Source organism: Colobus angolensis, unplaced genomic scaffold, assembly GCF_000951035.1.
Source record: "Colobus angolensis palliatus isolate OR3802 unplaced genomic scaffold, Cang.pa_1.0 Scaffold234, whole genome shotgun sequence".
Taxonomy (NCBI): Eukaryota; Metazoa; Chordata; class Mammalia; order Primates; family Cercopithecidae; genus Colobus; species Colobus angolensis.
The window spans coordinates 697,234-714,616 of NW_012115533.1; the positions used below are offsets into that span (position 1 = coordinate 697,234).

At 37.0% G+C, this 17,383-nt stretch overlaps 1 protein-coding gene across 4 annotated transcripts in view; it reads left to right on the forward strand.

Annotated features, from left to right (window-relative positions):
• PDCD10 (programmed cell death 10) overlaps nucleotides 1-17,383 on the forward strand; it is a 51,334-nt gene that overhangs the window by 9,134 nt on the left and 24,817 nt on the right. For 2 of the 4 annotated variants that reach the window (XM_011944620.1, XM_011944622.1), the window contains exons 2-3: nucleotides 219-291; nucleotides 5,456-5,665. In XM_011944620.1, coding sequence (XP_011800010.1) covers nucleotides 5,570-5,665 — 96 coding nt within the window. In that variant the 5' untranslated portion in view covers nucleotides 219-291; nucleotides 5,456-5,569. The remainder of the gene's footprint in view (nucleotides 1-218; nucleotides 292-5,455; nucleotides 5,666-17,383) is intronic. The other 2 variants (XM_011944619.1, XM_011944621.1) reach the window with 1 other exon arrangement.

Below are 17,383 nucleotides of genomic sequence, written 5' to 3' on the forward strand. Positions count from 1 at the left end.
AATTATATACTTACTAAACTGACACTAGGGTATGTTCAGGGAGGTTAAGTTCCGCTTAACTTTATTAAGAAAACTGGAAATGGAAGACATTGAATTGTAGAAGATGTAATTTGCAGGTCAAGGAGAGAAATGTAGGTATATCCTTAAGATATCAAGCTCATTTTACTCTATAGTAGGATCACTGACTTACCCTATTCCTCTGCCTCCCTTTTTCCTAGCTTTCTCCTCTAAATCTTGGTCTCTTGTTTGGAAGTGACTAACAGCGTTTTGGCATGAGAAAATCCTAAAAAGGTATGTAAACTGTGTCAGCAAATGTGAACCCCACCCAACTGTGTTAAATGGCCAGACTGTGCTCTATACAGTCTTTGTATAAATCCATTTTCTCTAAGAGCTTGATGAGTATGTTTCTTTGTTTGTTTGTTTTGAGACGGCATCTCGCTCTGTTGCCTAGGCTGGAGTGCAATGGCACGATCTCGGCTCACTGCAACCTCCGCCTCCCAGGTTCAAGCAGTTCCCTTGCCTCAGCCTCCCGAGTAGCTGGGACTGCAGAAGCCCACCAACAAGCCCAGCTATTTTCTGTATTTTTAGTAGAGATGGGGTTTCACCATATTAGCCAGGCTGGTCTTGAACTCCTGACCTCAAGTGATTCACCCGCCTTGGCCTCCCAAAGTACTAGGATTACAGGCATGAGTCACCATGCCCAGCTGATGAGTGTGATTTTGTATGTTATATTATTGAAAGAAAGCAAGGAATTGTCAGTTATTTGAAACCCTGGGTCAACCAACTCTTGGGGAGGACCTCCTTACTAGAATTTGTAAATAATTTTTAATGATCTGATGCTTAAAAAAAAATTGTCTTAAAAAAATTCCCATGAAATTACTTTGGAAAGTATAGCTGGTAACAATAATGAAATCTTATTATCACTGAATTTTGGGTCCAGTGATAATGTGGCTGGGTCCAAGCTTTGTTAATAGAATTAATTTGATTTTTGTGTTTGTTTTTATTTTGCTAGGCATGCTATTTGAAAAGTATTAGCAAGACTGATTCAGTTTATAAATTGCCCATCTCTTAACTCATGAATTTGGTCATTCAGCAAACATTAAGTGTCTGTTATGTGCCTGCTTTGCTGACTCTAATGTCTCTATTGGGAAGAAGAAACACACTTATAAATGAGAACATAAACACAGGATTCTGCTCACTGCTAGAATGAACACACTTCTCTTAACTGAATGTTCATGCACATTTTGTTGGAGATCCAGCATACATGTCAATCAATCTTTCCCTTTTTAGAGAGAGAAATTACAGGAATTGTAAGAATTTAGGGCCAGCTGAGAGGACTAAGTACTGGATTTTACTAGACAGAAAAACAAGACAAAAAGACCTGCCTGCCTACAAACATTTTAAGTGTAGAATTACTTAAAAAGCTGTTTTTCTAGCCAAGAAGTGCCTATACCAGTACCAGGAGCTTCTGTTGGTCCACTCCTTTCATTTGGTAGTAAATAGCTTTGGCTCTAGACTTATCTCAAGTCCCAGATGGAGTAAAGTAAGGCAGTTTCAGGAAATACGGATTCTGAGCCCTGAGATACACCCATGTGTAGCTCTTTAAATGAGCAGACTTGAGTTGGTTAGGGAGGGCAGCAACACCAGAAATTTAAATGTTTGGCAGTGGAATGGCGAATACCTATGTTTTTGGGCTTCTTACTCTAAGCAAGTGATAATTATCTTCAGCTCGGGAAGATATTTAAAGCTGATTATCTTCTGTTGAAAATTATCAGTACTAGTTTGAATATTCAAGAAAATGAGTGGGAAATTATAAATGAGAAGATTGCTTATACTCTGTGTTGATTTCCCGATATCACAATGGGTGTTTTTGAAGAAAAATGTGTTTAAAAGTATGCCTTTTGTCTAAGTTCTTACCAACATTTCTGGTTCTTGGTTTTTATTCTGTGGATGCTAACAGTACACAAAGCTTACTTTGAACTGAAATTTCCCTTCAAAGCAGTACACTTGAAATGTCAGTCATAAAGTTCTTGCTATGGTGCTATCATACCAATATTAAATTTTTATTATTTATTTAACTATTAGCTAGAAGTTGTGACCAGGAGCAAGTCACTACATCCTTTTTGGACTTTGGTTTCTACTGTAGGTAGCGGGATGGATGAAATAACTTTTTAAGGCGTTTTCAGATGTGGGATTTGTAGTCAGTGATCTTCAGTTTTCTGTATGTGCATAAACAGCACCTACTTCAGAAAATAATGTACCTTAGAGGGCTGAAATTCTGTTAATGTGCTACCCAGCTGCTGGAACATGCTCACACTCATACTAAAAGCAAGGCACTTTGTCAAAGGGGGCCTCAGACCTCACTCAGCTCAGGTGACCCTTGCTGTTTTCATAGCAGGCTCTTTGTTGCATGGAGTAATTGCAGGTTGTCCTTTCAACTATTTCAAATGAAGAAGCATATGGAAGGAATGACAAAGGCATATTTTAACTTGAAGTTGAAGTTGACAGTAATTCAATATTTAAAAAGCCGTATTGGAATTGATGATTTTTAATCTCATGTAAATGCTACTGAAACTGTGAGTAGCCCCCATTGTTAATGTGTGTTCTAAAAAGTTGAGTTTTAAATTGGTTCTTTGGAGCATTTTTCATGAGAACAGTATTAAAAGATGGCATGTATGCCGTAGGCCAGCCACTTATGTAGCCCATGATGTTGCCAAAATACTGTTCTTTTTCTTGACAAATAAGCACTGCTAGTAATGTAAAGTTAGTTTTAGAGAAGAGACTAATTATTAAACACCAGTTTTAAAAATATTAAATGCCAGTATTTACAAAAGGTAAAAATTAAGTCTTTGAGTAGGTTTATTGGGGTTAGGTAGGTAGAGATGTCAGCAGTAATTCTGAAAGTGACTCTAGCCACTTACCTTATCCCTTTACCTCTGGCAGCCTCTACATCTGCAGTTATATGCGTATGTGTTCAAAAGAGTAAAACGCAAAAGTAATTCCATTGTGCTTACTTTTCTTATAAGTATTTCACCTCCTTTATACCGAGATTCTTGAAAGCTTAGACTCCTTTCTTACCAGCTCACTCTCTTAGCCCCTGCAGGGAGTTCTCACCCCAGTGTATAAGTACTCTGCTCTTTGAAGGTTATCTGTTTAACCTCATCAAGATATCAAATGCTTTTTTAAAAGTTACTTTCCGTACTCAGTAGCATTTAAAACTTTTGGCTACCTTCTTCTCCTTGAAACTTGTTTTGTGATGCTGGTTTTCTCCAGTTCTCCCATAGCTATATAGCAGCCTGACTTCTCCCTTGTATGTGCATCACAATTGTATGTTTTCTGACTTGTCTTTTATAAAATATGTTTTATGGGGCCAGAGAGTGTCTTGTCTTGTTCACTGCTCTATATTTAATATCATACCTCTGTAACCAATGAAATATTTATTAAATAAATAATTTTTTTTCTGTCACACAATGAGAGAGCTCCTCAAGGTCTGTTCTTGGTTTTGTTTTGCCATTTCTTCCTTTTTCATTGATGATACCATGCCTTCTGCTGCTGTCTATATTCTGCATTCATTCTGTCCTTATCATTTTGACTGCTATCACTGCATTTTAGCCGTCCTCCTTTTCCCCAGGTTTTTTTTATTATGAAGTTTTCCCAATTTATTTTGAAGTGGAGCAGATTACCAAGAGACATTAAGTAGTTAAATAGGAACAGCAGGGCCACAATTGGTATTTATCTACTTCTTTTTGCTTATAATTTTGGTCTTGTTCATTTCTGACATAGGTACACTAAGTCTCTTAAGTTTTTCTTGGCGTTATTCTTCCTCCATTCTCTTCGTCTTGCTATGACCAAAGCCATCTACTTAAATGAGTTATATAATCAGGTAATGGTATTCTCTTTCCCCATAGAATGAAATTCAGGAATTCGCCGTTTGCTCTTTTTGTTCTGTGAAGTCATGGAGTAGGTTTCAGGTGAGAAAGAGGAAAACTTTGATGTTTAGAACTGTCAGAAATGGGACTAAACAGTTTCCGTAGGTGCTGAGTTCCGTTTCACTGGTAGTGATACGGTAGAATACTAAGCAGCTTTCAAATGGAACAGGTTATTGGAGCTTTTTGAAGCGTCCCTGCAGGCCTTTGATTGTATCTTTCAGTCTCATTAGGTCTTACACATTCTGGCACAGATCAATTTTTAATGATTAGGAACTACATTTCATACCTAGTGGTGCTAAACATACTCTAAACATGTTTAGTGAATTATAACTTCTGGGTACTTTTCTTGAGGAGATGAGGTGGGGTTCTTTATTTCCACTTCAAATTTGGTTTTGGTATATGAGAGTATCAGATCTATATTCAGAGTCCTGAGATCAAGTCTTGGGTCTCTACTTGTATGATCTTGGGCAAGTTATTTATTATCTTTGAGCCTGCTTTTGCACTTGTAAAATTAGAATTGCAGTCTATTTTTAAAGCAGGTTGTTATAGGACTAAATACATGTGCAAAATGTTTTATGCTGTGAAAATGCTTTACAAGTAGTAGAAATTAATCAAAAAAATTGCTTTTTGTTTAATATAGGTGTGTCACTACTGTTACTCATTCACTTTACGGTTAGGATCTGTTTTTTTTTTTTTTTTTTAACCATAACAAAGGAAATAAATAGTTGTATTCTTTGTAAAAACTAACATATTTCCTTAACATCTCAAGGCAAAATATCTTTTATTGTTGAATTCTTGATTTTAATCCCAAACTACCAACCTCTCTGGGTTTTTCTTCTTTCTCAGTTTTCGTGCCAGATTTGGACAGCAATTTCCATAGTTCTTCTAAATACCAAAAGGTATCACTGGCACAGTTAAGTAGCAGGTATTTTACCAAGTGGATCACATTTGGTAGAATTTTTTTGAATTTTATGTTTGTCTGAAATATTTGATGCTTGTTATATTTGTGTTATTTTCAGGTGACAGAATCAATAAACAAATAGCAAAAAGGTTTTAATACAAATGTTAAAACACCCTAGTTCTTTCTTCTTTATTGATGCTTTAATTTGGTTTTCTGCACATACTTACACATCATGCTTTTCCTGATTATAATTTTATATTGTGTATAAATGTTATAAATATGTATCTTATTGATATGTTCTCTTAGATTGTATATGGTGGCATGACATGCATAATTATTCCATGGCGCTTCATAGAGAACTCTCTTGAGTTCAAGTTAAGCAGTGTCTTAAATCACTGTTTGTGAGGTAGTGCCTAACCAAGGACTTTAGGAAAGGGCAGTTGTTGAGTCTTTGGAGGAAAAGATAAATTTCTTGCCAACTAGGTTTGTTTTCACAAGTAGAATATATTAAAAAATAGCTTTTCATAAGGTAGAAAGGAACTCTGTAATTTGGAAAGGAAAATTATTGATATTTGTCTTTTCCCCTTAATATAGTAAATCTCTGTTCTTTCTTCCCTTTCACCAGATCAGTGTGTTTTGTGTCCAATTCTTTTATCATCAAAAAAGAGAAGAAATATTGCAGTGAATGAAGATTCCTCTGCATTTTAGCACTGCTTTTTCAACTGTAGCTGGTTTTTGAATGAGGATGACAATGGAAGAGATGAAGAATGAAGCTGAGACCACATCCATGGTTTCTATGCCCCTCTATGCAGTCATGTATCCTGTGTTCAATGAGGTGAGTTGGATAAACGTTTTCTTGCGTGAACTCTGCAATTCTTTAATGCCCGCTTTATTTATTCATCTGCTTGTTCTTTTGTATAAGAAGTACTAGCATGAATTAACTCTTAACTGTGTCAGGCATTGTATCAGGGCAAAAAAGTAGTGAAAACAAAGCCAAAGAGAAGTGCCTCTTCCCTCTGGATATTATGCTATAATGGGAAACAGACATTTAATAAAAGAACACAAATAATTATATGAATGAACAGTGGTGATGAAGTACTATGAAGTTTAAAAGCAGAGTATGTTAAGAAAGAAAATAGATGGGACCTACTTTAGGGGTCAGGACAGGCCTCACTCAAGTAGAAACATATATCCTAAGATCTGAAAGAGATCTAAAAGAGATAAATGTAGTTAGTTGAAGAGTTGGAGGTAAGTCCATTCTAGGTAGCCAGAATAGCAGGCACAAAGATCTGAATAAAATATTGTCAGTGGTGACAAAACGTTTTAAACCGATATTTGGAAGATATCATTGCTTTGTATCTGGAGAAGATGTAGTTGCTTTTTAATTTGAAGAATTGTCTTAGACTTAATATCAATATATTTTGGTGTTTCCTTTTAAATTAATATTAACATGCTAAGGTATGTAGAGAATTCTGGAACTGAAATTTTCTTAGAGATTATTTAATTCCTTTTCTATAATGGGGAGCTAAGGCCCTGATATGTGAAATTATTTTCCTAAAATTACCTGTAACTGAAATCAATATTTCCAGACTTCAAATTCAGTGGCTTCAGCCTTTTAAAATTTTAATAATATTTTGCTATTTTATTAATCTAATTTGCCTTTAGTACCATTAAGCTTATTGTTACTATTATAGTCTATATGCTCTCACCCATTTCCAATGAATTTTCATCTCTCTTTGTAAAATACTTCCGTTATAGTAATATTCTGCATTTCAAAACCATTTTTTTTCCACATTATTGGATTTGATTACAGTTGTTGTATTCTGTAATTTTAAGTTTTAGGGGCAGTAGAGAGTGATCCATTTACACTCGTTGCCATGAAAGCCACAGACTTAGTTGCCAATTCAGTCAACATTTTAAATTTTTAAACACTGTCTCTCAAGTAGTGTTAAGTTTGACAACCATAGAAGAATGGACAAAATGGTGGCTTGAGTAAAAATTTATTTCTGTCACATAAAAGATTCTGAAGGCAAGTGGTCCAGGGCTAGTATTATTATGACTCAGTATAAGAAGCTCAAGTTCTTATCTTCTGCTCTACCATCCTAGTGTTTGGCTTCCATTGTCAGTCACGGTCACCTCAGAATACAAGATAGCTGCTGAAGAGCCACCCATCATATCCTAAGTTGTTGCCTGGAAGGGGAAAAAGTGGGGTAGAGAGTGGGGTCCTGCTTCTAGCTGAGTTTGCTTCCTTCAGGTAGCCCTTTGAAAGGCCTACACAAGACTTCCACTTAATTTTTTTGTCAAGAACTTAAGTCTAATGACCAAACCTAGCCACAAAGGGGTTGAGAAATTTAGGAGTGTTGTTACCAAGGAAGAAGCATCTTTTAGGCCTAGCACCATGGCTCATGCCTGTAATCCCAGCACTTTGGGAAGCTGAGACGGGTGGATCACCTGAGCTCAGGAGTTTGAGACTAGCTTCAACATGCAGAAACCCCATCTCTACCAAAAATACAGAATTAGCTGGGTGTGGTAGTGCATGCCTGTAATCCCAGCTACTCGGGAGGCTGAGGCGGGAGAATCAAATCGCTTGAACTTGGGAGGTGGAGGTTGTGGTGAGCCAAGATCGTGCCATTGCACTCCAGCCTGGGCAACAAAAGCGAAACTCCATCTCAGAGAAAAAAAAAAAAGCATCTTTTGAAAAACCTCCTGTTATACTGCCACCATGGTAGCATTGGAGACTTTTTAGGTCTGGTTATGTCCATCTTTGGCAGCTGTAGCCAACACCAGTAATTAATTTAGCCATTTTTGTTATGATACTTACCCATTCATTTCAAGGAGCTATTGTTAGAAGCAAGTGGCTTTAGTTCTGTTTAGTAAATACTTACTGAGGGCCGGGCGCGGTGGCTCAAGCCTGTAATCCCAGCACTTTGGGAGGCCGAGACGGGCAGAGGTCAGGAGATCGAGACCATCCTGGCGAACACGGTGAAACCCCGTCTCTGCTAAAAAATACAAAAAACTAGCCGGGCGAGGTGGCAGGCGCCTGTAGTCCCAGCTACTCAGGAGGCTGAGGCAGGAGAATGGCGTAAACCCAGGAGGCGGAGCTTGCAGTGAGCTGAGATCCAGCCACTGCACCTCAGCCTGGGCGACAGGGCAAGACTCCGTCTCAAAATAAAAAATAAAAAAAGTAAATACTTACTGAATGCCAGCCATTTGTTTGCTGAATACTTCTGTTAGTGTCTAGAGGTGTGAAAAAGGCTGCATGCATGTTCTCAAGAATCTATTTGGAAACATAGATATTTAAGCAAGTAAATTTGTAAATTATTCTTGCTCTAGAAATTTGATAAGGAGACAGATCCTATAAGCTAGCGAGTAACCTATCTTGGTAACACTTTAATTTGACCTTCTCAGTTACTCCAGGAACCATTATCACAATTCCACTCGGAGATACTCTCTTTTCATGTCTGTGTTTCTGAGTTGATAAGTTATTGGGCAAAGTTGTGTGGAAGAATTTTCTGTATTTATGTGGTATTTTGAGACTTTACTTGAATGGTGGGAAATTTACGTTGCGTATCTTCAGTTTAATCCTCTAGTGAATGAAGATAAATTAGAAAAACTTTTTGTTCTAACAATTTGAGTGGTATTTTTCCTGCATAATTCTCAAATTGAATTTACTGATCTAACATTGACATCATGGTGTCAAGCTTTTAAAAAAATTATTTATGTCATTCAAAAGCATGTTCAGAAATATAGGGGTTTAGAAATAGGGTTGGTACTTATTAGGGTTTCTTTGATACAGAGATGAAACCTAGGGCTTGAATTGGGAGTGGAGTAAAATAATTATTGTTCCTTCAAATATGAAGTGTTTGTTTAAAAAAGAATGAAATACTGGCATTATTATTTGGTGTTTTAGTTTGTTAACATATAAATAAGATACCTAATCAGTTAAACATTAGTGTTAAACTATAGTTTACCCATGAATTTCTCTATATATCTAATAGGGAAATTATATTTTAGTTTGGCTTTTTCTGTGCTGTGCAGATTTAAAAGTGAAAGTAGTTGTCAAATTAATCTACAAAATTGTACCATAGTAAGGATGACTGTTTTACTCTGAAGCTAAATGATTCACTAAATCTTGTCTACAGTGTATTGTAAGAGTTAAAACGATTACTCCTTCTCACCTTAACTTTAGGTCCATGATAGCTACAGTGGTAGTCTAGAAATCATCTTTTAAAGGATTTCTAGCTAGTAGGACATTTTTACCACCTGGGGAGATTTTAGTACTGTTACTACAGCTTGCAAGCCAGAGTTATTTATGGCATTCTGGAAGCTTGATGTTTGCTAGACTTAATAAAGCTATGCCAGGACAGCTGAAAAGAAGTAGGCTTCTTGTTTAATCAGCTGCTGCGGAGTTCAGAGTCCAAGTTTATTGCATGTGTTGTAAATATACTGTGAAATAGGTCCCCTGATTGCATTATGGAATAATGGATTTCTAGAAACCTCATTTCATGTCATATCAGGTTCTCATGTAACTATTGTTTTTTAGTGATTCTTTGTATATCGCGAAGGAGAGAATGGTGGTTCGGTTCTTGATTCCAGGAAAAAAGAAGGCTTGTGTTTTCTTTTCCTAAGACCATTTAGAGGAATTGTTTTCTCAGGCAATATATGTTATGTTTTGAAAAATAAACAATTTTGCAACTAAATATGAACTTTAGGTCACCAAAGGTTTATATGTTTGTTTACTAATAAATTACACAAAAGTATCCTTCTGTGTAAGTAATATGTTTCCATTCAGAAGCATCTGAATCAGCTATTTCTGCCATTTCTTGGCAGATATGGAACTCTTAATTTTTCCTAGTTAGCAAGTGAAACCTGGGAATACCTCTCCAACCTTACCTACCTACTTTTTTTAGAAGATAAAATTTTATTTTTATTATTTTTAAAATTTTGAACATTTTTGTGGGTACATAGTAGGTGTATGTATTTATGGAGTACCTGAGATACTTTGAAACAGGCATACAATGCGTAATAATCACATCATGGTAAATGGGTTATCCATCCCCTCAATTATTTATTTTTTGTATAACAAACCATCCAATTATACTCTTTCAGTTATTTTAAAATGTACAATTAAGTTAGTGTTGACTGTTGTAACCCTGTTGTGCTATCAATAGTAGATCTTATTCATTATTCCTATTTTTTAGTATCTATTAACCATCCTCACTTCCCCTCCACCCCCACTATCCTCCTCAGCCACTGGTTACCATCTATCTCTCTATCTCCATGAGTTTAATTTATTTTTTAGCTTCCACAAGTAAATGAGAACCTGTGAAGTTTGTCTATCTGTGCCTGGCTTATTTCACTTGACAAAATGACCTTGGTTCCATCCATGTTGTTACAGATTACAGGATCTCATTCTTTTTTATGGCTGAATAGTTAGTTCTCCGTTGTGTATGTGTACCACATTTTATCTATTCATCTGTTGATGGACAGTTAGGTTGCTTCAAAATCTTGGCTGCTGTGAACAGTGCTGCAGCAAACATGGAAGTGTAGAAATCTCTTCTACATACTGATTTTCCTTCTCTTGGAAAGAAAGAAAATCCTCAACATTGGGATTGCTGGTACCAGAGGATCATATGGTACCTCTGTTTTTAGTTTTTTGAGGAACCTCCAAACTGTTCTCCATAGTGGTTATACTAATTTACATTCCAGCCAACACTGTAACAGGGTTTTCCTTTCTCCACATTCTTACCAGCAATTTGTTATTCCTTGTCTTTTGGTTAAAAGCCATTTTAATTGGGATGAGGTGATATCTCATTATAGGTTGGATTTTCATTTCTCTGATGGTCTGTGATGTTGAGCACCTTTTCATATGCATGTTTGTCATTTGTATGTCTTCTTTTGAAGAATGTCTATTCAGATCTTTAACCCATTTTTAAAATTGCATTATTAGATTTTTTTTTTCTGTACAGTTGAGTTCTTTATAGATGGTGGTTAGTAATCCCTTGTTAGAAGGACAGTTAGCAATTTTCTCCCATTCTGTGGGTTGTCTCTTCGCTTTGCTGATTGTTTCCTTTGCTCTGCAGAGCTTTTTAACTTGATGTGGTCCTGTTTGTCCATGTTTCCTTTGGTTGCCTGTGCATGTGGGGTATTATGTAAGAAATTTTTACCAACACTGTTGTTCTGGAGAGTTTTGTGAATGTTTTCTTGCAGTCGTTTCATAGTTTGATGATTTAGTTTTAAATCTTTAATCCATTTTGATTTGATTTTTATATATGGCAAGAGATGAGGATCTACTTTTCGTTCTTCTACATAGGAATATCCAGTTTTCTGTGCACCATTTATTAAAGAGACTCTTTTCTCCAGTGTATGTTCTTGGAACCTTTGTTGTTACTGAGTTTATTGTAGGCATGTGCATTTGTGTCCAGGTTCTCTATTCTGTTCCATTGGTCTGGTTTTTTTGCCAGTAGATGGTGTTTTGGCTATTATAGCTCTGTAGTATAATTTGAAGTCAGGTAATGTGACTCTTCCAGTTTCATTCTTTTTGGCTATTCTGGGTCTCTTGTGGTTCTATATAAATTTTAGGATTGTTTTTTCTATTTCTGTGAAGAATGTCATTGGTATTTTGCTAAGGATTACACTGAATCTGTACATTGCTTTGAGTACTATGGGCATTTTAACAATATTGATTCTTCCAATCCATTAACATAGCTTTTTTGTATCCAATTGCCTTCATCAATGTTTTATAGTTTTCATTGTAAAGGTCTTTTAGTTCCTTGGTTAACTTAATTCCTTGGTATTTAATTTTATTTGTGGCTAATGTAAATTGGATTACTTTTTAAAATTTCTTTTTCAGATTGTTCACTGTTGGCATATAGAAATGCTGCTGGTTTTTATATGTTGATTTTGTATTCTGCAACTTTATTTAGTTTATCAGTTCTGTTAGTTTCCTGGTGAGTCTTTAGGTTTCTCCAAATATAAGATCATATCATCTACAAACAAGGATAATTTGACTTCTTCACTTTCCAATTTGGATACCTTTTATTTCTTTATCTTGTACAGCTGCTCTAGCTGGGACTTCCAGTACTGTGTTGAATAACAGTGGTGATAGTGGGCGTCCTTGTCATTTACCAGATCTTAGAGGAAAGGCTTTTTTTGAGAATTTTTATCATGAAGGATGTTGAATTGTATCATATGTTTTTTCAGCATCAGCTGAAATGATCATATGATTTTTATCCTTCATTCTATTGATAAGATGTATCACATTGATTGATTTGCATATGTTGAACCATCCTTGCATCCTGGAATAAATCTCCTTGGTTATGATTAATTATCTTTCTAATGTATTGTTGAATTTGGTTTGTTAGTATTTTGTTGAGGATTTATTTATCAGAGATATTGGCCTGTAGTTTTCCTTTTTCGATGTGTCTTTGCCTGGATTTGGTATCAGGGTAATAGTGGCTTTGTAAAATGAGTTTGGAAGTATTCCCTCCTCCTCTGTTTTTTTGGAATAGTTTGAGTGGGATTGGTATTGGTTCCTCAAGTGTTTAGCAGAATTCAGCAGTGAAGCCATTGAATCCTGGGCTTTTCTTTTCTGGGTGATGTTTTTATTACAGCTTTGATTTTGTTTCTGGTTATTGGCCTGTTCGGGTTATGGATTTCTTCCTGATTCAGTCTTGATAGGTGGTGTATGTCTGGGAATTTATCCATTTCCTCTAAATTTTTCAATTTATTGCCATACTGTGGCTCCTAGTAGCCACTGATGATCCTTTGAGTTTCTGTGGTATCAGTTGTAATGTCTGCCTTTTCATCTCTGATTTTATTTATTTGGGTCTTCTTTTTTTCTTAGTTGGTTTAAAGTTGTGTCAATTTTGCTTATCGTTTCAAAAAACCAAGTTTTTGTTTCATTGATACTTTGTATTTTCTTTGTTTCAATTTCCTTTATCTCTGATCTTTATTATTTCTTTTCCTCTACTAATTTTGGGTTTGGTTTGCTCTTTTGTAGTTGTTTAAGATGCATGTTATTTGAAGTGTTTGTTCTTTTTTGATGTAGGCACTTACAGCTATAAACTTACCTCTTAGTACTGCTTTCACTGTATCCCATAGGTTTCGGTATGTTGTGTTTCTGTTATTTGTTTCAAGAAATTTTTCGTTTTCTTTCTTAAGTTTTTGGTTTATCCACGGTTAATTCAGAAGCCTATTGTTTGATTTCCTTGTGTTTGTATAGTTTCAAAATTTTCTCTTGTTACTGGTTTCTAGTTTTATTTGATTGTGTTTAGAGAAGATGTTTGATATTAGTTGAATGTTTTAAGACTTGTATTGTGACCTAACATATGGTCTGTCCTTGAGAATGATCCTTGTGCTGGGGAAAAGAATGTGTATTCTACAGCTATTCTATGGAATATTCTGTTTAGGTTCATTTGTTCTGTATTGCAGGTTCAGTCTGATGTTTCTTTGTTGATTTTCTGTCTGAAAGATCTGTCCAACGCTGAATGTTGGGTGGTGACGTCTCCAGCTGTTACTGTATTTTGCTCAGTCCCTCCATTTAGCTCTAATTATATTTGCCTTATATTTATGGGTACACCAGCATTGGGTGCATATGTATTTACAATTATTGTATCCGCTTAACTGAATTGACCCCTTTATCATTATATAATGACCTTGTCTCCTTATAATGTTTGTCTTGAAATCTATTTTGTCTGATACAAATACAGCTCCTCCTCCTCTTCTTTTTGTTTCCATTTGCATGGAATATCTTTTTTCATCTCTTTATTTTTAGTTCAGGTGTTTTTATAGGTGGAGTGTGTTTCTCGTAGGCAACCAGGTTGTTCCTATTTTTTAATCCATTTGCCAATCTTTTTCTTTTGATTAGTTTAGTGCATTCACATTCAATGCTATTATTGATAAGTAAGGACTTACCCCTGCCCGTTTTGTTATTTGTTTTCTGGTTGTTTTGTGGTCTTCTCTTCCTTCTTTCCTTCCTTTCTGTCTTTCTTTCAGTGAAGGTGGTTTTCTCTGGTGGTATGTTTTACTTTTTTTGCTTTTTATTTTTGGTGTATACGTTGTATTTTTTTTGAGGTTATCGTAAGGCTTGCAAACGCGGTCTTATTGCCTGTTATTTCAAACTGATGTCAGCTTATCACTGATTACATAAATAAACAAAAAGAAAACTAATAAAATCTCTATACATCATCCCTCTCGTTTTTTAACTTTTGTTTCTCTTTATGTCTTACTTTACTGTTTGTCTTGAAAAATTGTTATAGTTATTGTTTTTGATTGGTTCATCACTATTCTTTCTACTTAAGAGTAGTATGCATACCACAATTACAGTATTCTAGTATTCTGTGTTTGTGTACTTACTATTACCAGTGAGTTTTGTACTTTCAGAAGATTTTTTATTGCTCATGAATGTCCTTTTCTTTCAGATCAAAGAACTCCCTTTGTTATTTCTTCTAGGACAGGCTGGTGTTGATGAAATCTTTCAGCTTTCATTTGTTTGGGAAGGTCTTTATTTCTCCTTCATGTTTGAAGGATATTTTTGTTGAATATTCTAGGATAAAAATTTTTTCCTTCAGCATTTTAAATATATCATACTACTCGCTCATGGCCTATAAGGTTTCCACTGAAAAGTCTTCCGCCAGACAAATTGGAGCTCCATCGTATGTTATTTGTTTATTTTCTCTTGCTGCTTTTCGGATCCTTTATCCTTGACCTTTGGGGGTTTGATTATTAAATTCCTCGACACAGTGTTCTTTGGGTTAAATCTTCTTGGTGTTCTGTGACCTTCTTGTACTTAGATATTGATATCTTTCTCTAGGTTTGGGAAGTTCTCTGTTATTACCACTTTGAATAAACTTTCTACCCTTATCTCTTTTTCTACCTCCTCTTTAATGCCAATAACTCTTAAGTTCACCGTTTTGAGACTGTTTTCTGGATCTTGTAGGAGTGTTTCTTATTTTTACTTATGTCTCCTCTGTGCATTTTCAATAGCCTGTCTTCAAGCTTACTAATTGTTTCTTTCACTTGATGCATTCTGCTATTAAGAGGCTGATGCATTCTTCAGTATGTCAGTTGCATTTTTCAGTTCTAGAATTTCTGCTTGATTTTACAAAATAATTTCAATCTCTTTGTTAAATTTGTCTGATAGGATTCTGAATTCTTTCTCTGTGTTATCTTGAATTTCATTGTGTTTCCTCAGCACAGTCATTTTGAATTCTCTGTCTGAAAAGTCACATATCTGTATTTCTCCATGATTGGTCCCTGGTGCCTTATTTAGTCTGTTTGGTGAGGTCATGTTTTTCTGGATGGTCTTGATGCTTCTGGATGTTTGTTGGTGTCTGGTCATTGAAGAGTTAGGTATTTATTGTAGTCGTTGCTCTCTGGGCTTGTTTTTGCCCATCTTTCTTGGGAAGACTTTCTAAGTGTTTGAAGGGACTTCGGCCCCAAGCTCAATAATGCTGTGGTTCTTCCAGTATCGTAGAGATACCACCGCCTTGGTGGTGTTGACTAAGATCTGGAAGAATTCTCTGTATTTCCAGGCAGAGGGTCTTGTTCTCTTTCCTTACTTTCTCCCGAACAAATGCAGTTTCTTTTGTTCTCTCTGTGCTGAACTTCCTGAAGCTGGGGAGAGGGGTTACATCCGTGTCGCCACCACCTCTGGAATTGCACTGGGTCAGACCTAAAGCTAACACAGCACTGGGTATGACCCAAGGCCTGCTGTAACCACAACCTGGCTAACGCCTGTGTTCACTCAAGGTCCTGTATATGTGGCTCTACAATTAGCAGGTAGTGAAGCCAGCCAGATTATGTCCTTCCATTCAGTGTGGTGAGTTCCCTAGGCCCAAGATGGTCTGGAGATGCAGTCTGGGGGCCAGGAATTAAGAGTCAAAAACCTTAGAAATCTACCTGGTGTTCTTTCGTACTGTGGCTAAGCTGGCACTGAAAGCACAAGACAAAGTCCTTCCCCCTCTTCTCTCTCCTTTCTACAGGCAGAGGAGCCTCTCTCTGTGGTCACTGGCACATCGGGAGTTCTGCTAGGCCACTGTTGATGTTCACTTAAAACCCAAGGGCTCTTCCGTCAGCCTGTGGTGATTGCTGCCGAGCCTGAGCTTCACTCTTCAGGGCAATGGGCTCCTCTTTGGAGAAGGACAGGTCTAGAAATGTTTTCCAAAAGCCTAGTCCTGGACTTGGGGACCTCAAGATCCAAACTGGCACCTAAGATATAAGACAACATCCCTTTTATGTTTCCTTTTGCTTTTCTCAAGCAGGAGTCTCTCAAATAGCCACCACAGTGAGCCAGGAATTTGCTGGGTTTCACCTGAAATCAGTATGTCTGAGTCTCAACCAAGGCCTATAGCATACTACCTGGGTATCGCTGTTGGTTATTCAAGGCCCGAGTGGTTGTTAGTCAGCAGAAAATGAATCCTGCCCGGATTGGATCCTTCCCTTCAGGGCAGTGGGCTCCCTTTTGGCCCTGGGTGTGTCTAGAAATGTCGCCCAGGAGGTAGGGCCTGGAATGAGGTCTCAGGACCCTGCCTGTTGCCTTATCCTATTGTGACTGAGCTGGTATACAAGATAAAAGACACACTCCTGTTGCCTTTACTTGTTGCCTTCCTATCCTGAAGCAGAAGGAAGGAGTCACTTACTGCTATGAGCTCTGCTGCCTGGGACTGGGGGAGGAGTGACACATTCACTACCTTGGTCGCCCTGTTGGTGGGTCACTTGGTTGCGTGCTGCCCTAGTCCACTGGCTCTAAGCACAACACTAAGATGTGCCCAGGAATTGCAGTCCTTATGTCCTAGACTGCCTTTTCAAGTTTACCTGAGACTCTAGAGCACTTTAACCCTTAGTGGCAAGGCTTACTCAGTTTCCAACCTCTTGGATGGGCGATTCTCCTCTGACCATTCTGACCGTGTCACATCCAAATGCTCCCTTTTGTGGGTGGCTGCTAGCTGAACCCAGCACACTTTTGCTCTCCACCGTGACTGGTCAGCACTGAGTTTAATGCAAAGTCTCCCATTTGCTGTGCTCGCTCCACCCAAGTGCACATATTCTTTGTCTATGCCACACAGCTGCTCTTGTGGGATCGGGGAGGGGTGGCATCAGCGATTCAAGATGGTCTTTCCCACCCTCTTTATTGCCTCTGTCAGCAATATGAAATGAAAACCAGGTGCTATGATTGCTCATTATGATTTTTGGTTCTTTGTCAGTGCTTGTTTGTATGTAGTTGGTAAAATTGGTATTCCTGCAGGCTGGACCATCAATGGAGGCTTTGATTCGGCCATCTTGCTTTGCCTCCCCTCTATTTTTTTTTTTTTTTTTCCTGTTAAGATAAAATAAACCAGACCTCAAACTTTGAGCATTGTAACCATTCTTCATAATGCAGGTAGGGATTTTATCTACAATCCTACCGTCTGGAAGTGATCATAATTAGCATTTTGGGTTTGAATTACTGCTCTTCTTCTTAGTAGAGTATTTCATCTTACCTGTTTCCTTATTTGTAAAATGGGGATAAACAGTGGTGTACTTCATTATCTCAACAACTCTGTGAAATAAA